The following is a 25453-nucleotide window of genomic DNA, read 5'->3' on the forward strand; positions in this document are numbered from 1 at the left end:
GAGTAATTGCTTGATACGATAATCAATTTAACATGAACATTAATTCTTGATTATTTCTGACACGCTTTGTTAATTCTTTGACCATTATTGAGAGTATATCTACAATTATGAATAATTGCGCCGTTATACATACCTTAGCTGGAAACCCCCTTGAGTTTTTCGGTCTCGTCTGTTTATACTTTTCAAGACTTTCACGGTGTTAAAGCTTATAATACTCTGAAGAAATTATATCAAATTTTACATATAACAGATGTTCTTGTGTTTTTGTTTTATTGTTTTTTTTTATTCATTTTTTTTAATTTCCTTTTTTTTATGTTTTATTATTTTGGTTTTTTTTTTTTTTATTTTGATCTATCAACTTCCATTTTTTTCTTCAGGATAATATGCTGGGTTTTCAAACAAAATGATATAATTCAAGTTTTGTGGTGTTTTTAACATTAGGCCGTGAAATATTCTTTTCTAATGAATGGCTATACTTGGCAAGTTTACACCATATTGACAAACTTTAATAAATCGTGTTTACTGACACGTATCCCCCTCCCCCATTTATTTTTTTCTCACAACAGAATTTTTTCAAATTCACATACAAATAATTGAACTTAGAAGGAGCTGATTTCCCACTTGTTTTGGAGTCATGTATAAATTTAATAGGATAATCACACACAAACACAGAACAGACTTTCAATTACGATGTTACGGTCTTGGGACAAAGAAAACAAGAAAAAAATCACTTATTTTGCATAAAATCAAATCAAATGTTAAATCAAATATCAGTATTTCATGAGTGATTCTGCAGTACAGATAGAAAATCTTGTATCATTGGCTCTGTAAAATATGCATATTATTCTATAAAAACTCTTAAAAGAATGTTATCATCAAACATCATTTTACTATCTTTATTAAATCCTTTAAAAAGTTGATGATTTTTAAGATTCGGTCGAACTGTGATGGTTCTGGGGTTCATTAATGTGGTTCGCGGTTTACCGGCCATACATCATGATCAAGGAATCCAGTGTAGTTGTTTCCTTATATCTAAGTATGTAGGAAATAATTATCATAAATCAGCGGTATCTCTTTGACGCGAAATGGACAGATACCAGAAATAATGAACACGCCCTGGCTTGTACTTTAACGAGAGGCACATAGCATTTTAATTAAACTGGGGGGGGGGGGGGAGGGGGGGGTACCTATTCAGGATTACTAGTATCCGAATAATCAAATTTTAAAACTCCACAAATACATTTTTCCGAAATTTCAAATTCTTAATTACATTGGAGGGAGGGGTTAGGCTCATTATCATGTATACTATGCCATATACCGACTCCAAAGTGCATGGAAAGGTCAGAAAGAAGTTTCATATAATATCAGAAAACGTCTATTGCCAACTATAGTGGAGGGTCATATCCTCTATTGCTCTCTATCCCAGATGACATGTTTGTATACGTTAAAACAAAGTGTATGCAATACAAATGCTAAATGCTTCTTGTTTGATAATTTTATTGGTTCGTCATCTTTTACAGTCATCTTTTACAGTCTTCATTGCAGGTCGTGCTGGTTGCGTTTTCAGTAGTATCCACCTCCTAAAAGATAAAGGAAAGAAAGGAATGTGTTTAATGTAAGAACATGTACAATGCTTGTTTGAATCGAATTTTCTTTAGAATAGCGCTAATTGTGACCTATAATATCAGATTGCTCATAGTGTACTAGTGTTGCGTTGCAAACATTATTTGTACTATAAGTAAGTAAAAGAAGTTTAAGACTATTCTTACAATTAAGCTAGCTGAAAAGGAGCAATTAAAGAAACTGATTTCAAATTAGATGTATTAATCTCATCGTTCAGTCAGAGACCTACATGCAAGTTTCAATTGCAATAGTCTGGAACTAGATCTTCCCTCTTTATTTTGTCTGTAACTTTTTAATGATTTAACTGTTGTGTGAGAAATCTTCCGTCATCGGCTTTGAAAATTCTGGTACTCTATTGATGGTAGGTCTAACGAAATAGACAGGATATATGTGATTTGTGTTAAGTTTGCTTAATCACTGACCTTTACCGGTGGGGCAGCACACACCGGAACCATATCCATAGCCGTAACCACGGAAACAGTAGGAGCCATAGTAACAGTCCCAGCTGCTATAGCAATATCCCCTCGGCCATTGTCCGTACGGACAGTACTGGGGCTGATATTTGTTGAAGCCTACAGAAATGTCCAGGATGGTCAGAATTGCGTCAGTAATGAATTTTTGTGAACAAGGTTTTGAGAAATAGGAAAAAATAAACTGTGTGAAAGAGTTATAAGCAAATTTTTCGTTCCTATTGCATTCTACCTAATTATTTGCTATATTCTTATTTTATGAATATATGAAAGATTTAAAAATTTTCAAGAAGGAAAGATTTGTAAACTTTGTTTGCTAGCACAGTCTAAAGATTAGTTGTTTGTCCATTTTACAAAGTCCAATTGTTGTCAACGGAAAATTTTCAAGAACCATGAAATGTTATTTGGGCAAATATTTTATAAGAATAAAAATCTTCTATGTTTTAGGAATTTATCCTATCGTCTACAATTAATGTTCGTTACATGTAATAGTATTCATTACATTATTGCCATTATATAATAACTAAGATGCAACAATAATAAATTAATATCCTGCATTCTAGTTTAAGTTTGTGATTATTTTTATGTCTATACTCATATTGTACAAATAATTCATATAAATATGTTGAACCTATGACTTGTAGGGATTTTGGCAACGAACATTACAAAATACGTTCACTGTTTTAAAGCATCTGTTATGGAGTCCGTTCTTTGATAACTTTAATTTAAATTCGGTGTACTCTATATGAAAATAAATATTGATAAATAGGTAAAAATTATTTAATAATTAAAAAAAACCATGTAATACGTTGGATTAGTCATTGTCTGTCTGTCTGTCTGTCTCTTGTGCTCCAAGCAACTTGGAAGCACGCTTCATTTTATGCTGTACTTGTTGCGCAGTGCTCAGAGGGCAAGCTAAAAGGTCATCTTCAGTCTATGCTGTATACTTGTTGCGCAGTTCTAGGAGGTCAAGCTAAAACGTAATCTTTACGCCAATGGTTCAAATCCAACTGTAGCATAAAGACAATATATATAGCTACAGTAAAACTAAAGCTTGTGTTTCCAGTCAGAATACCGTACAATTCTTGAAAATAGTATACCAAATTCAGCTGAGAAATTTTTGATAAAACAAGAGATAGAAAGAAAAGCTACATCGATGCTTACCCTCAGCAACAATGGCGAAGGCAACAGTGACCAGAAGTAGAGCCAACAGCGTCCGTTCCATTCTTTGCCGACAGTATCAGTCTATGACCAGTTCAGACCGGGTCCCTGCAAGCCACAACCGGGTCTCCCCTTTTATAGCGTCCGATTTGACCACTAAAGAAGGAAGGAGAAGACAAAGCTGACCTTGTTTGGCCAGAGTACATGTCATACGTATCATTAAGGAACATGACTTTTGTAACATAAAAATCAGTATCTACATGGAAGTCATCGGGGTTTTTTGTTATGTATCGCCTAATGGAATCGGTTATCATGTAGCCGTAAATGTCAAAATAATCTAAAAAATATGTCATGGAAGGTTTACTTAACTTCTAAATTAAGAGACTGATGAAGTCATCCTTTAACAACCCGGTACAAACTGGTGTTTGTTAGGAAACGGACAAAAAGATTATTTTGATGAGCCTTTATGGCAGGCAGGATGTACATCTTCTTTGGATCCAACACAAGATGAAGATATCATGCCTATGAATATACCGGTATTACTTAAAGCAATATGAGCTGTATTGTTTTTTAAATTTTTATTTTGCTGCAAAAACATGCTAGTATGATAAGTCTGCATGTAACTTAAACTTTTATTATATTTAAGTTTAAAAAAAACATTCATTTTGTAAAAAGAAATATTTCTCTTCTAAGGAATATATAGCATTTCAATTTTTGTACAGGACGACAATAATTCAATTTTGCATTAATTAAACATTCTCATAGGCTTTCCCCACAAAAATATGGCTAACAGAAATTTTAAAACTATAATATTTCTTGTCATGTCAGTAAAAAATAACATTTTCGTAAAAAATGAATTCAGCATAGAAATGCAGCTCAAATTGCTTTGAATATGAATTCAATTCATTTTGACGATCATATTGGCAACAGAAATCAATCTCTATTCCTAATTCCAGAAACCCATACAGTTTTTTCAACTACCAGGTATAACTCTTCTTCTTAACTTGCAAAGGAATTTTACTTTATTATATAGATTTAGATGCAGACTACTCACCACCCCCTCGATCTACGCCTAAAATTCATAGGTAAAAGCTGGTGCTTGAACTGATCTCGGGTACAGTTTACTAAAGAAACATTTTGTGACTTTATTTGTAAGTTGCAACGAGTTCATACCTAAAAACCTCTCAACATCTCTCTCTCTCTCTCTCTCTCTCTCTCTCTCTCTCTCTCTCTCTCTCTCTCTCTCTCTCTCTCTCTAAAAAGTAGTAAAAGTCAGAAATGAAAGATTGCTTGATCTCATTCATTTTGTCAAAGCACATTATCGTTGTTTACTATCGGTCAAAAAACTCATAACAAAACTAACAACAGGATTTCCCGAACATTACATAGCATTGGTCTCATTAATCAGTTTTGTAAGGAATGAGATATACTCTAATTAAGCTGTATGACAAACAATACACATATTGCCAGGAGCGGATCCGGATATTTTTCTAATGCCCCTGAAGTCCGGCTCGGACAGCAAAAAAGTTTCTACGGAGTAACTTTGGTATGTTGGGCTTTTCACACGGAAAAACCTCTTTATTTCATATTATTTCATATATTAATAAAGTTCAAGGGTTTTTTTTATGAACGTGTGTCCCGGGATTTTTGGTCAGTTTACCATATTATGAACTTAGTAGCTCCGGGCATGCTTTATCCAGAGTAGAAAAGCGCATGTAAGCGTATCCAACTACCATTGACAAGTGATCAGATCATTGAAGTCTTCATTTTGGACCAGTGGCGGGGTCAGAAAGCAAGAACGTGATCAATCTATGCCGTTGTGAGTATTGACAAGATTTTACTTTGACATACATGTATGTTCCGAATTTCTGCCTTTTGATAAGTGGAAATAAAATACAAATAAAAACAAAAATAAACACTTAAGGTAGTATAGGATACCTGTAGATATTGATGTGAATAAAAGTACGTTTTGGAAATTTTAAATTTTACGATATTAGACCAAAAGATTTGTTTTCAAATTGGAAAGGTAAAATTTTGTATAAAAAACCCAGCTGGATTCGAACTCATGACTTACTGATTTGTAGCTAACGCTCTAACCCATTGCGCTAAACCATTAGGTAACAATGTTGAGAAAGAAAAAAATATTAATTTATACTAGATTTGATTGTTTATTTCGATGGGAAGTACGTCCCAACATGGAGGTGTCCCAGACCACCTCTTTAAAGGGACATGGTCACGAATTTGGTCAAATTCTATTCTTTTTTAAGAATGCTATAGGAATGCATTTCTAATGATCAAATGAAATTCGAGAGTCAATCGTAAAGTTATTTGTAAGCAAGATACAAGTCTCACAATTCTTTGTCATGTAAACAAGGCTCGTGTCCTGTTTTTGTTTACATTGGTTCAATATACCAGTAAACAATCTTTTTCAAGCTAATATATCTATATTCTTATTCATTTTAAGCATAATTAAGCAGTTCCTAATGTTTAGGTAAAAAAAATGGAATTTTTACTTCAAAATGTAAACAAAAGCTTTTTTACATATCAAAGACTTGTAAGCTCTGTAACTCGCTTATAACTCAACGAATGACACTCAAATTTTATTTAGGTTCAAAAAATGCCTTTAAGTACTGAAGCATTGGAAACATTAAAATCGGAGAAAATATCTTTTGACCAAAATCGTGGCAATGCCCCTTTAAATTGAATCGAAAAATGATCGAATCGTATTTGATAAGACTTTAGTTTAATAATAAACGTTAGATCTAGATACTAGTAGATCTTTTAGTACGTACACAGTCTTCCAGCGACAATACTGTGAATTCATTTCATGAGGGTTGGATTTTCTGGGCCATTTTAAGATTATATTAATCAATTAATATCCTTCATATGAAGAACTCTGTATGAAGATATTTAAATTTTAAATCCAAAATATTTGGATTTTGCTTTAAGTATCAAATAATTTATATAATTTTTTGGCCCAAAATATTATGTTTAATATAAGGTCACATTTGATGGGTAATTTGTTGACCATCCAGCCTCCTTAGAGTTGTTTTTTTTTGGGGGGGGGGGGCAATTTTTATTTTTTTTTAAATTTTTAATTTTTTTTTTTGATTTGGGTAAAAGAGTGAATTTTTGGGTGGGAGACTTTTGTTTTGTTATGCTCGGGGTTTTTTTTTTGGTTATTTGTGTTTTTTAAGGGTATTTTGCTTTATCCTGTATTCGAGCTTAATTCAGTGGACTTTTAGTAGATAAATCAGGATGTATAATTAAAAGACTGATGTATTGAACGGCTCAATCTATGACTAAGGTCTATTAGTTTTGATGTTTTATCATCTTAAAGCGTGGAAAAAAAACTTTTTGTAGGTTCATATGACCTTGAGTCCTTTAGATATTCCATAGCAGGGACACCATTGGCTCAACTTAATGATCAATAGCTATATTTTAAGTTCAACATCCTATGACATGGCAAGAGGTTTCTGATTGGTTCATTTGACCTTCGTTTGGTTTTTGCAAGTACGTACAGCCGGAATTACCTCTGCATCGTCCCAATGAGGGCCCCAGTCTGTAGAGCAACTCAACCTCAAACATGCTCTGATCTTTGGGGTTACAAATACGGGATGTTATGGTAAAGAAAATTGCAGACCAAAGTGATTAATGAGCCGCTACGCTGGTTATGTATTTCTTGCAGTGTTTGCTACCTTTATGTCTGCATTTCCACCAGATTAAGCTATAAACGAAAATAAAAACCCGAGTCTAATCCGTCTGATATACAGTAATGAAGATTTTTTAAAACGCGTTTTAGTGTTATGGTGTTACACGACAATTCATTATACATGTATATGTTTATACCAAGAGTTGCCATTTGCAGTGTCACAGTGACCAGAGATAATTGTAAACTGAAGATTGTTGGATGGATGCTCCAATCAAAAGTTTTATACATATCTTTTCGTTTCATATATTTTTCATTGCAGCTTAAGCTTACATCAAATATGTTACAACCTTGTAAAATGTCTGAAATCTTAATTATGACAGACAATAACAGTGCTTTGAAATTAAGCGGAAAGAGGATCGAATAACCTTTACAAAATACTTGAAGAAGTATTTTTTTTAAAACATTTTTAAAAATACGTCTTATATTACTTGTTTATTCAAATGTTTTTTTTTGTTTTGTTTTTTTTTATAACATTGACATTTTTAAACAATGCCTCATTTTATTCTTTTTAGGCTATTTTTTGTACTCTATTTTAGGTTCGAACAATATGGTAACATTGAAAGCAACGGACTGTGCGGGTTGACGCCAAATGTTTTGGGAACATTCTGATCGCTATATATATATATATATATATATATATATATATATATATATATATATATATATATATATATATATATATATATATATATATATATATATATATATATATATATTCAGTAATTTTAAGAATTTTTACTCCTTTACCATAATGATTTTGAAATATTCAAGGACAGATACACAAGTATACAGCTTTATTTGGCTGTTCATACGTACTTTGACTATAGCGAAAGCTGCAATAACAAAATACCATTATTGGTACGTAGTTTGGTGATCCTGGTTAATATTAACGTATCTTTCTGCAATGCTTGCTACCTTCATATCTAGTAAGAAATACCATGGAAGGTATAAGCTCATAACTCACGATTTTCACTGTTTATGCAAGGTTTTACCACGTAAACCAAATTGTGTACATACACCTCTTGAATAATAATAATAATATACTAGTACTCCGGATAATTAAAAACTAATACAACACGGACTAGAAACAGTGAGGAAAATGGCTGATACATATCCCAGGGTTTAATCAAGCATTCTCTGTTAATGATATACACAATCAACTTAAATATTGACAAAGTAATGGTTTCACAAACTGAGTTATCACACTATGATAATAATAATACTACCAGGGTATTACAAGCGCACTCCTACATTCACTCCGATCTCCCAATGATCTGAGCTTTGATTATCAAAGTATCATTCCTAATGTACGAAGAATTATCCAAGACACTTAGTGGAAGGAATTCCATGTAGCCGAAGCCTTTATGATTACGAGGGGTGGTGGGGCGCTGAAAGGCCGCCAGCGTTGGCTTGGCGACCAAAGTCTCCATCACGTGCGATCGTAACTCACAGGTCGGGTTCTGATCCAGAACGCTTAACATTATACGACCACTAAAGGGCCACTCCAGGATATCGTCATATTCACCTTGCATAAAATGAACAAATATAGAGAGATGTGTTCCTCTGGCGGAATCAACTCCGTTTAAGTTTGCGCGAATACATATTTTATATCCAAAACAACTAGAATAAAACGCCGGACTATGAATTGCCGTTACCTCGCCCGACTCGGCCTCGTTTCTAAACTTTGAATAACTTTTGATTCTCCAGAAGTATACACCATTGCTACACCGCCCTTCCAGTTCAGTGAGGGCGTTCTCCAGACTTTTTACTCTTTTAATTAGAGCAGCGTTATTCTTTTCATGGTACTCCACCTTGTGTTTCATGTCATGAAGTGCCGACTCGTGCCTTGCTAAACTCTCGTCTTGAGATAAGTTCTGACTTTTTAGCGACTGGAATTCATCATCAAAAGGGACTCTAGGAAACCCCTCTAAATTGTTAGACGGATTTGAGGTATAAGTAAGTTCTGTATCGATTTGCGTTCGTTCACTTCCGAATCTTTCGTCACTTCCCTGGGCACCGCGCAGTTGCCGAAGGCTTGTATCCGGTGGACAAAAGCTGTCGAGAGAATGTGGTCCTGCTTGAGGTATTGCAAGTGATGGATTATCGGATAAATGCAAGAGATTAACTGCGTGGCTTAGTCCGTTGCCGATGCCCTCGACCATGCGCCTGTCTTCCGGCGTGAATGGTTCCGTTCGGTCGGGTAAGGAATGGCTGTGGGTGAGCTGATTATTGGCGGGGATGTTTAGCCGCCGGTGGATGTTCGTTAATGCTTGACACATAAGCTGCATGTGGTTGTGCAGGTTTTCCTGTATATGTTTGCCCATTTCGCTTCTAGGAATCTAAAACAAAATATTAAAACGCATTAAAATATGAAAGTAAATGATATTAATGTGAGCAAGCTCATGTACGTCCCCATATTATTTAACAATGCTACACATAATGAATGGCAAGACATGTATAAAATCCACAAAAATAAAATAAGTCCTTATAAATTACTAAATAAAAATTCCTGTAAAAAATTTACATCAACACAGGTGCCCTTTAAAATTCAATTACAATTGCAACGTCTTGAAATTCAGTTCAGTAGTATAAGAGAAGCTAGTTCTGTTGACAAACGTCAAAGTTCTGTTGACAAACGTTTCAAATATTATTTTAAATAGTGACCAAACCTCCTGTTTTAAAAGGAACAGAATTCCCAGAAAAAAAATCAGGAAATAGATTTCCTGTATATCTATCCATCTACTTACTATATCTTATTCAACTATAAAAATCATATAATTTTGTTCAGCAATTTAAGAGGAGGTATGCCCAAAATCTATTTAATTAGTATATTTATATAATAATAGCCAAATTTTTAAAGTGGTAAATTTCCAAGAAAAATACCAGAATTAAAATTTCCTGTAAATATGCAAATCTACAAATAATGTCAATATAAAGTACAAAGTTTCGCAAAATTCTATTCAGTTGAGTCAGCAAAGTTGCGCTGAGGAACTATTTTTGTAATATGTTCGATTATGATCGAAGTTCAAAAATGGCGAAATTTCCCCAAACTTATGACTTAAGATCAATAAGATGAGTTGCGCTGAAAGAACAGAACTGACGGACGGGTCAAAAACATAACATCCCCACAATACGTTTCGCGGGGCATCGAATGATAAAATCAAATGTTTATAATCCTTCATCACTTTCAGGAAAGTGACAGCATAATAAAGATGTTTCCAGAGACGGGTTTCTTACCTTTCCTACACTACAGCCTAGCTTGGAGTAGACGCAGTCTATGGACCGCCGCATACAATCGTGGTCATAGTGTCTTTGCAGCTGTAAAAAAATCGAAATTAAAGTTACTACAAAAGAAGTTAATCACGCAAGAATACGGCTCTGGCTTCATGCAGTTATTCAGATAAAATTTTTACATTATGTATATGTACTGGTGAACTGAGTATTTACAAATATGTACTAATGAACTGAGTATTTATACAATATGCACTGGTGAACTGAGTATTTATACAATATGCACTGGTGAACTGAGTATTTATAAAAAATGTACTGGTGAACTGAGTATTTATACAATATGTACTAATGAACTGAGTATTTATACAACATGTACTAGTGAACTGAGTATTTATACAATATGTACTAGTGAACTGAGTATTTATACAATATGCACTGGTGAACTGAGTATTTATACAATGTGTAAAAGTGAATTGAGCGTACCTGTTCACGCATTAACTCCATGGCACAGTGCGGACACTGTACCATTGCCATGGGGCATTGGTCATCTTCGTGTTCCTGAAAGAAATATCTAAATCATTAAATACCTACAGACCCAGTGAATTGTAAAAACAGCCAAAATGGGCAAACGTTAACCCATAATTGATGATGCAGAACATTAAGAACACGGGGTTCGGATCTCGGAGCGGCATTTGCGGGGACCATCGACATACTTAGGTTTTTATTGCGATTGAGATATAACACGTTAAAATTAGCATACGAATGATCACTGTTATATTCTGATTTTCTGTTAAACTTTAGCACACATTTCTTGTAGAAAACAAGTATTAGTAACCTGGAATATCAATGTGTTCCGTAGTATTCTAACAATATACATGTAGTTAATTTTCAATCACTTTTGTAAAGCTATTTGTGACATATTTCATTGAAAAAAGATAAAGAATTCATATCAAAGAAGTGAATTTTACCTGCATGTCCTCGGCTAACACCTCCGAGCTGCACTGGTTACAAATGAGGGTTCTTTTGTGGCAGATGTGGGATAGGTGCTCCTGAATGTCCCTCCTGAGGAGGATGTGGCTGCATCTGTTGGGACAGGGTATGGGCACGTACTGGCACTCGTCAAGGTGTCTCTGTACAAAAAACAATACATCACGTTACAATAATTTAAATCAAATACATGTCTTTTTAAATCATCATTGATGTATCCAAAACTATAACCGGAAATTTATCACGCTGTGTAAAAAAAGAACCGGACACGAAAGCCAGTGGGTCTACCTTAAAATAATCCCATACTTTGCAGCTTATCATAATATACAGTGTATTTTTTTAAATCATTTAATGAAATGAAATCATTTAAATTCAAAATATTATTTAAAAGGAAAGAAAAAAACAAAGAGTAAATAAAAAGTTTAAAGTCTATTCATTTGAAGATATCCGAAGGGAAGAAAGACCCCGAACCTTTTCGCACTCTGATTTTTAAACTGTTCTTTACATGATATTTACAAGTTAGTTCATAACGCTTTGTGTGTTAAATAGAGGTTTTTGTAAAGCTGAAATATCTTTGACATGACGCAATAAAAAAAACTTTAAATCCTTCATAAATCATTATGGTTTTATCAAATAAATCAATTCAAATTAAATTAAATCAATTAATTCCATTAAGATTTTTAATCACTTTCTATGAACAATACCTGGATATTTTTCAAAGTCTCGATCACTTGACAGCCTTCTTTGGAGTTGGGGCATTTGACGCTGAGGCCCAGAATTTCGCGCTTCGCAAAGTTGTCCGGAAACAGCTGGGATTCTGTGATCGGCATGTTGTCTATCGGACACCTCTGGTCGGACTCCCTAGGAGCAGAAATTACAGGTTAGATCAAAGGTCAAAACCACGGGTCAAATCAAAGATCAAAATCAAAGGTCAAATCAAAGGTCAAAATCAAAGGTCAAGACCATAGGTCAAGATGTTGAGCTCAGATTAAAGTGAGCCATATGTTACATGATATTCATAGCATGCACTTAGTCCATAATCTACAATTGAGGTCTACTTCAAATTCACCAATGAACGTGGGGAAAGAACTCCCATCTCTTTTCACGTCTCGTTTGTAATACATTTAATGCATGTTTAACACCATTAAAATTATTTTAACTGCATGCTTCAAAGAACACACCTTCGTCTACAATATAAATATTTCTATAATGCATTGTATTCATTTTTAGCGCGACAAAACAACATTGCAGAAATGTGAATAAATCACTTCCCTAATTATGAGTGACAGCTAAGTGTAAATATAAAAAAGAGTCAGTTCGCTGAACTGGTGCGATTTACTTCCGCCTTGTGTTCTCGGGGGAACGCCACCCGATCCGACAGATAAAGCGGAATGCACCTGTACAGCTGTGATTTCACTTCCTGATTGGGGGAGTCCAATCAGATGATTACAGGAAGATGTGGTTTTAAATAAAATATATAGCCAGCAAATGACAAGACTTTTCCTCTTTCTCTCTCTCTCCTCTCTCTCTCTCTCTTTATGAAACAACACTATAATGCATCACACGCGGTTTGTACATTCATTTACATTACATAAAATTATTTATTTCCTCCATTATATTTTTTCATAAACTTTCTTTTGGAAATGCATCACTACAGTTTGTATATTTATACACACCATAAATAAAATATTTATTTCCTTCTCAAAATTGTCCTTCATTTTTAATTGGAATTTACGTAGAGGAAATTATCGACTCAAAAAGTGATGCATTGAAATGCAAAACTGATTACCCAAAAATAGTAAAATTTAACTACATAGTACGTCTCATCAGCAAGCTTTATGATTTTCCTCGAAACATTTAAATATGCATTGAAATTTTTGATTGAAATTTTAATGATGTACATATCCACTTACTTGAGCCATTTGTTGATGCAGTTTTTACAAAAGCGATGTCCACATGTCGTCTGCAATGGATCCCTCAAAACAAGGAGACAAATTGGACAGTCGTACTTTTCGTCTCTGATGATGAAATCAAAGTCATATCCCTCCTCCCGACCGGAAAGTCCCTCTCCGGAAGTAAAGCTTCCGGAACTGACGGGAGATGAATGGCGGGGCTCGTTGGTATACTCATAGAGACCAGACGACAAAGGTCGCTCTGACGTCATTTTTTGTACTACGTGCAATACACGGTCCTCTTGGAACCCCTTCTCTGTACATGCATCCTTGCTATCGTTTCTCCTAGCTGAAAACATAAAGCACGGTAAAGCTCTATTATCCTGGGCTTGTAAAGCGGTCTTGCTTATTGAACAGGAACTTCAAAATAAGTCGTGAAATTCTCTGCTACTTTAAAACAAGGAAGTGTAAATAAGTCCTGGCTGAATTTTTTGGCATAATATAAAGCCTCGTGTAGATCAAACATTATCTGTCGGGTGGTTTAAATCCGTGACGAGCTCACCTAGCGAAGTACGAACTTAAAATAGATCATTCCAATATAGGATCTTATATGACGATGCAACCTAGTAGATCAATAACTATAATGAGTTACTGCATCGCGTCTTCTTTATTTGTTACTCTGATTAATTAAAAGAAGCATGATTAGATGGTTTATAAACATTATCCGAGACCTAAATAGTTTGTTCTGTGTATCATCCTTTAACATGCTACATCTGTTACAGTATGTCACTATGAGGCAACTAAAGAGCCTCGATATCACTGGGATTTTCCCACTGTTTGTATATCACAATAATCAATGGGAAATACTATTGAACCAGTGTTTCATGAATGAGACTTCACATCATCAAATCCAGTATTGATAAATACGTCGCGAGGCTGCATCCCGGAAGCGGTCGGATCAACCAATGAAATGCAGCCTCTTTAATATTGGCGTGTACATTATACACTCGATAAACTTCCATTTCCGGGATATAGTATGCACAAATAAACAGGCAGTGATGGTGATTTATTTTTTAGGTATTACCGTCAGGAATTCGAAATGGCCTAGTTTAAAAACCAGAACTCCATCTAATTAGGAAAGTTCGTTAAACGCTGAGTCCCCAATATGCCTGCTATCAGTACCACTCGACATTGAAGTAGATAAATGGCCTTAAACGTTGCCAGGCATTAACCTTGACCCTACTTTTCAAGTTACCATTTCATCATCATAAAGATAGCCACACAAGTAAAAAAAGCTTATTCGTCCTTTTCTTTTATCCTTGTGGCATAAAAACTCTCAATTACTCTCTTGCGAACAGTTAGTAAAGAAAATTAGACTCCTAAATTTGCCAATCCCGCCTTCCTAATATGGCGCGAAGTCTACTGCAGAAGTCTGACGGCACAATGGTGAGCGAATGGACACGTAATTCACGAACATGGGAATTGAGTTTGCTCTTTTTTCACTTTTTTTCGGTAATTGAAAACTTTTTTTCTCTATTCTTAAAACAAATTGCATAATTACCTGTATGCAACTATTTCTTTTGTCTATTTCATGATTTAAATTATGATAATCCTTTGAGGGTTTACTGTCTCTTTTGTATTTGCAAAATTTGAGAGATTTGCATTAACAAAAAAATTGGTTGGTTGGGAAATACTCTTTGAGAAACTTAAGAAAATCAGGTGGGATGATTGCAGACCAATTAATATATGTACTTGCATGATAGATTGTACAGTGTGTTATCTCCAATCAGACTTCACTAGTTTTAGGTGAAGGAGTCTTAAATCTTAAAATGCCTTCATTTTAAAAGTGCCTTGAACAAAAAATAGAGAGGGACAATGCCAGCTTCCACAGTGACAAAGGACTTGTCTAAAAGACTGGTGTCTAAAAGACTGATATCTTTGTAAAAATGCAAAATGATTGGCACTAAAAATGTTAAAACCTATTTTATTTTAAACAAGAGGTAAAAAGTACCCTTGTCCATACACCTTGATAGACAACTGATCCATATACTAATAAGCCTTGATAGACTGCAGATTCTCAAATCATGATACGACTTCAGGTTCATATTACACTATGATAGACTAATGATCAAAAACTGCAGGTTCTCAAACCATATAAAGTTTTCGTAGACTGCAGATTCATCTTGCATCATGATAGACTAGTGATCAATGTAACGTAATGATAGACTGCAGGACAATCTAAGGTTAGATCAGCTTTGCTGTATTCTCTCTTAAGACAAGTTTGTCAGTCTGATATTATCTTCATGTTTACTTTTTTATTCTCTTGGACTGTCAATCAATCAAAATAAAAACTGTTTGCTCTACACTAAAATATCACCGTAATTGTTAATGCTTTTAACTTGGTCCTATTAATGTAGACAGCAACTGTCCTCATCAAACAGTCTGCATTATACATATTGTAAATAAACGTTTGTCAGCAAGAAGAGACCTTCAAACACAGAGACACACCTTTATATAGATTACAGTGTATTTTTGCTGTTTCCAATTTTTGCCATCAACCTTGGAAAGTTTAAAAATAGCAACAACAAAATATCAGAGCAATTCATTGTTTCAGTTAATATTTATATCATAACATTTTTAGGAAAATAGAATATTAAAAATATGGTAGAATATAACATTTATTTATTCATTTTATCAAATGAAGTAATAATATAACTAGTAGGCTAATTGTTCGAGAACAATTAGAGGTCTTTCCACCTAATATTTTTAATGAATTGCTAGATTGCTCAATAAGGTATACAAAACATTATTATACCTATGATACATGTTGTACTATAAAATGGGAAAACCACGAAGCCATTAATTGATAAATGGTTTTTAAAGATTATTATCAAGCCATTTCTTTAAGAATTCCATGTTGTATATATCGTAAAGATTTATTAAATTACTTTTCTGAATTTTTTTCCACATACTATGAACAAAACTGAGCCAAGTGAATATTCTTTACACAATCATATAAACAGTAAACCTAACAATAGAAGAGAGTGTTCTAGAGGCTAGCTGTCTTTGTACAAAATGAATGGGTTGACTGTAAAAACAAGTTCCACTTGAGTAACCACAGGACTTAATGTGATACCTGGCTGACCCAATTTAATACCTTATTGCGCAATCCAGCAAGCTATTGAAACCCTAACTATATTTCTGTTTTTCAAATAATATGAAATTTCATCAATTAACAGACTTCCAAATGACGTTGACCTTTGACCTTTATGTCATTTTGTTCGGCCAAGGTAGACGCTTCTATTCCAAGTGGTCCGAACTCTCTATGATAGATAGTAAAAAAGTTGGAAATGATTTTATGGAAGTTTCAATACTTTCAGGGGCAATAACTGCTATAAGGGGGCCTCAGATCCTTTCGGTATGAATAGATTGAAGAACCCTCTAAGTGTACTGAAGACAATGGTAAAAGTTCCCAATCTCTATCTCTTATGGTTTCAGAGGAGTAGCGATAACAAGCATTTCGTACAAAAGGGGCTATAACTCTGTAATTATTCAAAGGTATGAGCCAAGGGGCTATATTTTAAAATGGCTTAGGATGTCCTACTACATCCATGAAAAAGTTTTTCTCCACCACCCTAAACAAAAGAGATATAAAAACTCATTAATTAACAGCTTCTCAAATGACCTTGATCTTTGACCTTTATGTCATTTTGTTTGGCCAAGGTAGACGCTTCCATCCCAAGTGGTCCGAAGTCTCTATGATAAATAATAAAAAAGTTGGAAGTGATTTTATGGAAATTTAAATACTTTCAGGGGCAATAACTACTACAAGGGGGGCTCAGATCCTTTTGGTATGAATAGATTGAAGAACCCTCTAAGTGTAATGAAGACATTGGTAAAAGTTTCCAATCTCTATCTCTTATGGTTTCAGAGGAGTAGCGATAACAAGCATTTCCTTCTCAAAGGGCAATAACTCTGCAAGTTCTGGGAGTTCTTTGACACAGGGTCAATTGGTACCATAACTTTTAATGTGCAATTACGTAAAGTTTACATTGTTTGGATAACTCTAATAATAAAAAAGTCACCCCGAGCTAAATAGAAAAAAAGAAGAAGAAGAAGAAGAAGAAGAAAAAACATAAAGAAAACAAGAGGTCTTTCACCTGAAAGGTGGAAAGACCTAATAAAAAATTATGATATTTGACTTACCATTCAATTTTTGAGGCAACAGTGTAAAGGTCAGCTTTGAAAAAAAAAAAAAGTTTGTTAATATTCCTATCGCACTCAATACAGGCAACAGTTAAAATTACTGATTTACTCCTACTCGGATATGTTTCTTTCGAGTTTTGCAGGGGGGAGGGGGGGGGGGGGGGGGGGGGAGGGTGACAAAAGGGAGAAGGGGGTAAATATGCTTAGTATCTCTTGTTATCTGTTTAAAATACCAAAATGACCAACTTTAAAGATTATTTGATGCTAAACAAAAGTGGGGAGAGGGGTGAAAATACTGTAGAAGCAGAAATATTCGTTGAGGATATAATTTCGTTATTTTCGTTGGCAGTATCAAATCAACAAAATTAAATCCAGGACGAATCTTTTAACCAAAGTATTAATGGATACAAAGAGATTACAATATGACCAAATTAAATGCAGACAGAATTTTATTTCTTCTACAGTAGCTTAAATATTTGAATTTTAACTATTAAAGGAAAGGATATATTACCAAAAATATTTTTTTTTAATCTGCCACAATACATAAATGTGGAAAAAAAACAACGTAATCTATAATACATGTAAATGTGTCTGTTTTAAAATGTCACAATACAGAAAGTTCTTTCTTGTTACGAACACAAATATATGCTTAGATAGTTTACCTTATCAAAAGTTCATCCATTAAATCATCACAACAAGAATGTCTTTCTGTTGGTAAATTTGAAGGCAAATCAATCCTGGATGATTTCTGTAAAATAAAACAATTACATGAATGAGATTTAAGTCATTATCATAGGTTATGCACAAATATTTATACATGTGAAAGGAGTCTGAAATATGATTCTACATGTAAATTGACTATAAACAAATTAAATTACATGGACATGCAATTTGTACATACTGTGATATGTAAGGAAATTCAAAAATAAGGTTGTGTAGTGCACCCATGCACAGATTTTGTTATATTGCAATTCATGGCCATGAGAAAGAATACCAACCAAAGTTTTGCATCACTGAAAACCAACATTTATTTGGCATGCAAGAAAATTCTTTGAGGAAGAAACCTCATCCCACATAATTTGCGCTGCCAGTCAGCTCTTTGGTGTCTCTTGCAACTGTTTTAGAGATCTATAACCAGGATCACTGGAACCAGTTCAAGACTGGTACATCAGGAAATGAAGTTGTCACCAATTAAAATTTGGGTTTACAGTACAGTTGAACTACAGCTGAACTACTGAACACTGATATCTCAAATACAATGGATATGTCAAAGTGATTTGTAAGTCCCAACCCCTTTTTTTAAAAGTATTTTATCCTCGATATTTCGAATACGCGGATATATCTCGAAGTTTTTAAACAGTCCCATCTAGTTCGAGATAACAAAGTTCGACTGTACCGGTATATGAAAATGTTTCTTTCACTTCTGTAAATTTCTTATTTTATGGAATATGCAGTGAAAGTTGCTTCTGACAATTTAACATGGATATTAATTCTTTGCAATTAATAAGGAATTTACAGTTATACATGTACTATATTAAATGCAGTGATTTTTCTGTTTTTCAAAAGTGGACTGGGAAAAATAATCGAAGTGTTGGTAAAATGGGAAAAACTAGTCTTACTGTTTATACATGTATGGATAAACTATACTGTAAATTAAATTGATTTTTTTTAACTCCTAAAAATAATAAACAATTCTTGGATTTTTTTAGGGTGGGGAAATATATAAAATTATTTGAAAAAAGTACAGGCTAAATTGGTAAAAAGAAATCTGTGATATTTGCAAGGGAAAGGGCCAAAATTTGGACCTATACTGGCTGTAAAAAATCACTGATGCAGAAATATTTGTTTGATTACATAATTTTTAAATGAAATTAAACCTCACATGAATTTGTATCTCCTAATATGTTTAGTATGGTTATAGTTTGAAGAATGAATTTCAAAAATGCGTAGGAAACTATTTTTAAAAACAAAAAAATCACCTGACAGATTAGCTTTATCAATTTAAATTAGCATATTATGCAAAAGTTTGCTGCAATATCCCCTTCAACTGAAAATCTTTATCATATACCGGTAAATTTGCAGACTAGCCTCTACAACTGTTACTAAATATACATGTATTGGTATATATATCATGTATATGTTATAAACTGACAAGAACTGAATATAATTCAGTTTGAATTAAATACTTTTTAAAAATATTTTTAAGGCACAATGCTCAGAATGGATGCTTTTTTCAAATTAAATCATACTATTGGTAACATGATGTGTACCAAGATTTTTAAACATAAATTCCTTTAATTTGATTCTAGTTGAAAAAGTGGTTTGTCTACACCACAAAATGAAATATGACGATCCTAAAATAAATTCACACTGCTTAGAAATACCTTTTACCCAGATTTAAACTTCACACAATTTAATGGCATTTTAATAACAATTTATTTAAATTCTTTACACTTATTCAAAAGGTAGAAAAATAAACTGTAAGGAATAAAACCCAATAGCCTCAAAATTTATACTCATGTCAACTGGGTCAGACCTAATTCACCTTTTCATACAACGCTTCGCAGTTTATGAATCTTAAACTAACCGACCCAGTTGATGCCCATATAATTGAGCCGCTATTTGATCTTGTTCCTAATAATAAATGAATGATGGATAATATAGGATGATACCTGTGCAGTAGAGTTATTGGATCGGCTCAGGTATAACTAATTTAATATGGGTAGTTTCAGTTCAAGAGTAGAGACCCATAGAAATGTCTGTATACATGGTATAGTACTGAGATTAAGCAACTGCCTAACTAATTGTACTAGTCTGAGTAAAAAGACCTATTATGATGTACATACTAAATTGAGTAACTGATAGTACCAGTCCAAGTATAAAGACCAATATAGATGTTTTAAATATACTAACTGTGATGAACATCTGAATCTTATAGTACCGGTACTAAGACCGCGGAACATTAACTGGCAAGATTGGAAATATATAGCTTACGTCAATTTCACTTGTTGCAGTCAAATATTTGAAGTGGGCGGGAACAAATTGACACGGACCTCTGAGAAAACATTGGATTGAAACTATACATGTAGTTATAGGAAATGTATTTTCAATCCACCTCAGCATTTCTAACTTGCCATATACATAATAGTTAAAGCGATCAAAAACATTATATTTAGTATCAGCAGAGTGATTGAAAAAAAATCATTTTACCAATAAGTATATAATCAGCAAATATGAGAAGATCTCAATGCGGGAGAGATAATACGCAAGGCAAGGCATTGTCCAATGACTTCAGAGAATCTGAAAGTCTGAAATCAAGTGGGGCCATAGTTGAAACGGGGTTTATTCACAGAGAAGAGCAATCAAAGTTCCCATTTATTAGATTAAAATTATATCCAATAATGAAATATATAAAATTTTTCATATAAGAAGTCATCGGACAATGCTTTGCCCTGCGTATAATATCTCCGAATTGGTATCTTTTCACATTTGCTGATTATAAACTTATTGATGAAATAAAAATTAATGTTTTTCAACTGCTTTTCTGATACCAATTAAAATGTTTTTTGATCGCTTTAAATCATTTAGCAAGTAAGAAATGCTAAGGTGAATTGAAAATACATTTCTTATAACTACAGTTTCAATCCAATGTTTTCTCAGACGTCCGTGTCAATTTGTTCCTGCCCATTTCAAATGTTTTGACTGTAACAAGTGAAACTGACGTAAGCTGTATATTTCCAATATTGCCAGTTAATGTTCCGCGGTCTTACCATGCAGTTTTCCATGTATTGAAGACATACATGTACATCAATTAAAAGAGAATGACGTCTGTACAGCACTGTACACTAGCTGTGACTAAAGGACTATGTGCGGTTTGGTCAAATATCTGCCCCCGATTTCAACCAATTTTTAAATAGTATCGTATGAAAATGAAATCTTCACAAATCATTGTATAGAAGATGCCTATAACTTTAATCTTGATTTTAGTCATCATTGCTCACTCGCTGTTTATCTATGACGTTACTTAAATGACCTAATTCCCGCAAATTTGCTAACAAATGAAGATATTCTCATTTTTGATCTATATTTTGCATTCGGAAGTATAGAGCGCAGGTCTGCTCAAGTGCGATTTTAACATATGTTTTTCTTCAGATAGTTATACCGGTACATATTATACTAAAAAATGGTACTTGAGCAGAGACTTTACAGGTGGTATTTGGGACTTCTAAACTCTAAAGCAAATGAAAAAAAAATCATTTACAGTGTAAATGTTACTACATTTATTTTACAGTTATAAAAACTTGACAAAATGTTTAATTTTTAAAAAACAAGTGTATACCTGTGGCAATGTCTTTTGTTCTGTTCTCTAGTGAATGCCGATTCCTTAGTCCACAGAGCATTTCTTTATTAATATCATGAAAGTGGTTCCTCCAAAACCTGCGAAAATTCATTGACATTTTTTGTTTAAATGAATATGAAGCTATTCTTAAGACTTCAGCCCTGTGAGTTTAAGGTAAATGTAAAATGATACATGCAATTTCAATTTTTAAAAAATTATAACCTAGATTAGATATAACAACTGCAGATAAGTAAAAATCTCTCCTAGCTGTATATAAGAATTAAAGTTAGTGATCACGGTGGTGTACAAAGGTCTGGTAAATGATTGACAACCAATAACAGATCATAAGTCTCTCTACAAAGTCTGCTATAGATTGGACAACTGTACACATATACTATATACACAGCTGAAAACCAGTAGAGTTTTTCGTGGTTAAAAACCTTTCAGAGACAAAATTGTTGAAAACAAAGTAAACATTTTAACTCATACTGCATTATTTGATATGATATATAAAGCATTTTTTTTTCTAGGAAACATCTTTCTTCTAATTCATCTAAGAACTACATAATGTTGCATATATATATATCACAATGAACTCAACTATAAATTCATTTGTCTCTCAAACTTATCAGTTTAGAAAACATAAAACAAACCTGCTATTCAGTGGGTTTGGTACAAAATAAAACAACAAAGTAACATCTACATGCACATGTGGTGTCAAGCATTAAAATTCTGTTTACAAGAGTTATATTTAACTATTATTCACATGTAATAAACAGCTTGCCAATCAATTGGTTATTAATGATTCCACCTACAATCCACCTATACTACATGGTAGAAACTACATTTCAAAATTACATATGTAAGTAACCACGTCCAATGAATAACCAATGTCCAATTTTAAACAAAAACTAGTTGTCAGAATTGTACACATGTTTTCTGATCACTTTGGAAATACCCAACAAGTGAATGGGTGTGCCTAATGCGAGTGTGTATTGGGTCCGCCTACACAACTGTTTGATATTGGTTGTATCAAGTATAGTCTATTGACATATACAATACTGGATTGTTTACAAAATGATATTCGTTATTTGTCAATATACATGTTCTGGACTACTCTACTTCGGGATTCCAAACGGACGTCGTATACACATGCAAGGTTACACATCTGACTTTTTCACGTGTGGATCTTGTCTTAGTAAACTAGAAATTTGCAGAACTGAAATGAAAATTACCTTTAAATTATCTATCCAATACAATGTCTTTTTCAAAAATATTGAAAAAGTATCGGAATAGGAATTTGGAATAACTTCCCAGTTTTTAATAATATTTTCGCTATCGAAAGAGGAAGTTTGATTGGTAATGGGTAAAATGAGATTTGCATTTAACTTTGCATGTAATACAAAGCTATAATTTGACCAAATTGTATTAATATGATCTTACGTAGTTGTAAATCTTTAAAAACAATAAGTTGAACGTTCCATTCTTAACTTGTTATGACCTTTGCTTCTAAGACATAAGAAGTTTATTTAAGCGGAACTCTCATAAATACTAAAAATACCTTCGCTGAAAGCGCACTCAGGGATAATCTCAAAAGAGAATGTGTTATTAGGTTAGAATACTTTTCTATCAATAAAAAATATTAATACTGATATGAAAATGTGTTGTCAATATGATTAGATATACCTTTTGGTAGAGCGAATTTTTGTTGATATTTACGGATAAGCTTGAATTTTTCCTGGTTTTAGAATTACACCAGAGACGGGGTTTGTAGATGTTCCCTCTAAACACAAAAGTAAAAGGTAAATCCCCTAAGTTGTCTGCCCACCAAATGAAAAAAAAAAGCTTTACAGCAAGAGAGTGATAGTAAGAGAGAATTTTGCTTCTGTTGTTATAAACATGATTGGAAAACAGCTTGTAAATGAGATAAAAACAGATAAATGTTGAACGTTATACAAAGAAATAAAAAATAAACAGCATTTATGCGCATGAATTAAAATTATTGCGACGTTTAAAATTGTCTTAAGGCTCCCAGAGTCAAATGCTAATGGACCTCTTTGTTCCAGCGTCACAAACTTTCGTGGGTTCTGTGTTGTACTTTGAGAACCAGTAGATCTTAATAAGTCTATAGAAGACGAAGTTTCTTTTGATAAACTTTTTCATAAATTTAATTAAAAGTTATAACTGGCAAGAGTAAATAATATTCTGGGACACCCCGTATATATTGTAAGGTTTGATTGACACTTAAAAAATCGAGAGTTTATTTAAAAGTGATCCAAGTACATATAGGGATATGTTATACCTGATAGAAAAAATGGCATGAAATACATTATTTTTTTCATATGTTCGTCTCTACTTATGAACTACCTGGAAATATTATGACTTTAAATGTCAATGGAATAATAAGAATTTTCAGTTTTCTTGACTTTTTACCGATGGGACACAAAGCAATTTTGAACCAGCAGGATAATTCATGCAATAATTAATAGGTCAGCAATGAATGTATAACTTTTTAATATGCAATGTATTATTTAGAGTCTGCGTATAGTGATTTTGAAATATGCTAGAAATTTAATAACTTTTGCAACATTGAAAAGTAAAAGGTAATTGTTTAATTCATTTTTTTTTTTTATAATTTTCATCAAATTGAAAATTACGAATGATAATTGTATGCACATGTAACTCTGTAAAAAAAAAAACATATCTAAGTAGAGTTAAAATTGTTGATGCAGTATTTATAGTTATATAATAATACATGCAGAGACTCAAATATTCTGAATTTTTTTAAAGAAGAACTGCATAATAATGTTACAGACTATAAAAAAATATGTCAAACTGATTTTAATTTTATCATATTTTAATGAAACTTAGAGTACAGTATTATTCGCTTTTTTTTATTCGTGTATGGTAAGATATATTAAGTTGTTATATTAGAAACCTTCAAATCTGTCGTGAATCAATCATAAATACAAGTAGACATAATTTATTTTTTAAGAAATTCTTTATACAAGCAATCTAAAATACGAAATATGCTCATTACTTCATTTTAATTGTCTCATAAGACTGATATTTGATGAGAAATCTGTAAATCGGACAAAACTGTTCGAGGAGGAGTGTGAGGAAAATTTAATCTGATTAAAATCAGATATCCTTCGATCCGCTCACGAAGATCGCTACACTAAGATCTTTGTGAGCGGATCAAAGGATCTGATTTTAATCAGTCCAATCACTATGTCGATTTACGAAAGTAAAAATAATATTTTTATAGGTTTTTCATCACTTCACTGTGCATATTGTATAACATATATGAATCATTAGTGGAGTGCATAGGTATCTGTGGATGCGATGTTTTTCATCCTTATAAATAATTATAGTTTTAGCATACAATGCATATACTTCTATCGCATGAATAATCCGTCTTGTGCACGTTCAACAATTCATGAACACCAGAATTTGAGATGATCATGTTTGTTTTATTTATATGACAAATATTAGAAATATATACAAATGTACTTGCATCGGGCATTTAATAGACAACAGTTACTATTATATCTAGAAAATATTTCAATTTTAACTTTTCAAAAATAAAGAACAATGGTTATACAACATTGTGAAATAATCAAACATTTAAAAACGCTCAAATCTTCATTTTTTCCCCATATATCGAACAAGATTGACATGAGAAAACTCTACGACCGGGCAAAATTTTTTGAAGAGGGTGATATCTCTAAGAAAAAAATAACTTTTAGCCGTGAGGTATGCCGGTATATTAAACTCGAAAAATAGGCGACTTTTTGTATCTTTGTCACCCCACTATTATGTTTAAAATGAA

The 25453-nt window shown here is 33.1% G+C and overlaps 2 protein-coding genes across 7 annotated transcripts; both read right to left on the reverse strand.

Moving 5' to 3' along the window:
• Positions 1 to 1480: 1480 nt before the first annotated feature.
• Positions 1481 to 3411, reverse strand: LOC105348660 (uncharacterized). The gene is made up of 3 exons (XM_011458199.4): positions 3258 to 3411; positions 2046 to 2195; positions 1481 to 1580 (listed from the first exon to the last, which is right to left on the reverse strand). The coding sequence occupies exons 1-3, from the start codon at positions 3316 to 3318 to the stop codon at positions 1564 to 1566; spliced, it is 228 nt and encodes a 75-aa protein (XP_011456501.1). The 5' UTR covers positions 3319 to 3411; the 3' UTR covers positions 1481 to 1563.
• Positions 3412 to 8070: 4659 nt separating this feature from the next.
• LOC105348659 (TNF receptor-associated factor 6) lies at positions 8071 to 22983 on the reverse strand. 6 transcript variants are annotated; one of them, XM_066083853.1, is made up of 10 exons: positions 22857 to 22983; positions 21622 to 21719; positions 17945 to 18030; positions 17283 to 17316; positions 13098 to 13425; positions 11889 to 12045; positions 11166 to 11327; positions 10681 to 10755; positions 10204 to 10284; positions 8071 to 9305 (listed from the first exon to the last, which is right to left on the reverse strand). In XM_066083853.1, the coding sequence occupies exons 5-10, from the start codon at positions 13346 to 13348 to the stop codon at positions 8220 to 8222; spliced, it is 1812 nt and encodes a 603-aa protein (XP_065939925.1). In that variant the 5' UTR covers positions 13349 to 13425; positions 17283 to 17316; positions 17945 to 18030; positions 21622 to 21719; positions 22857 to 22983; the 3' UTR covers positions 8071 to 8219. The 6 variants fall into 6 exon arrangements, with proteins under 6 accessions (XP_065939925.1, XP_065939926.1, XP_065939928.1 ...); XM_066083854.1 differs by having other exon boundaries at positions 13098 to 13421; positions 17279 to 17316; XM_066083856.1 differs by lacking the exon at positions 22857 to 22983 and adding an exon at positions 22388 to 22547.
• Positions 22984 to 25453: the final 2470 nt, after the last annotated feature.

This window comes from Magallana gigas, chromosome 5 (genome assembly GCF_963853765.1).
Source record: "Magallana gigas chromosome 5, xbMagGiga1.1, whole genome shotgun sequence".
Lineage (NCBI taxonomy): Eukaryota > Metazoa > Mollusca > Bivalvia > Ostreida > Ostreidae > Magallana > Magallana gigas.

What these genes read in the sequence shown, in the direction of transcription:
- LOC105348660 (XM_011458199.4), bottom strand. Translation starts at nt 3,318, where the DNA reads ATGGAACGGACGCTGTTGGCTCTACTTCTGGTCACTGTTGCCTTCGCC. An exon ending in CTTCGCCATTGTTGCTGAGG is followed by an intron (nt 2,196 to 3,257) that starts GTAAGCATCGAT and finishes ACATTTCTGTAG; the next exon opens with GCTTCAACAAATATCAGCCC.
- LOC105348659 (XM_011458197.4), bottom strand. Translation starts at nt 13,832, where the DNA reads ATGATACACAGAACAAACTATTTAG. An exon ending in ACACAGAACAAACTATTTAG is followed by an intron (nt 13,426 to 13,807) that starts GTCTCGGATAAT and finishes TTATGTTTTCAG; the next exon opens with CTAGGAGAAACGATAGCAAG. An exon ending in AGACTTTGAAAAATATCCAG is followed by an intron (nt 11,328 to 11,888) that starts GTATTGTTCATA and finishes TTTTTTGTACAG; the next exon opens with AGACACCTTGACGAGTGCCA.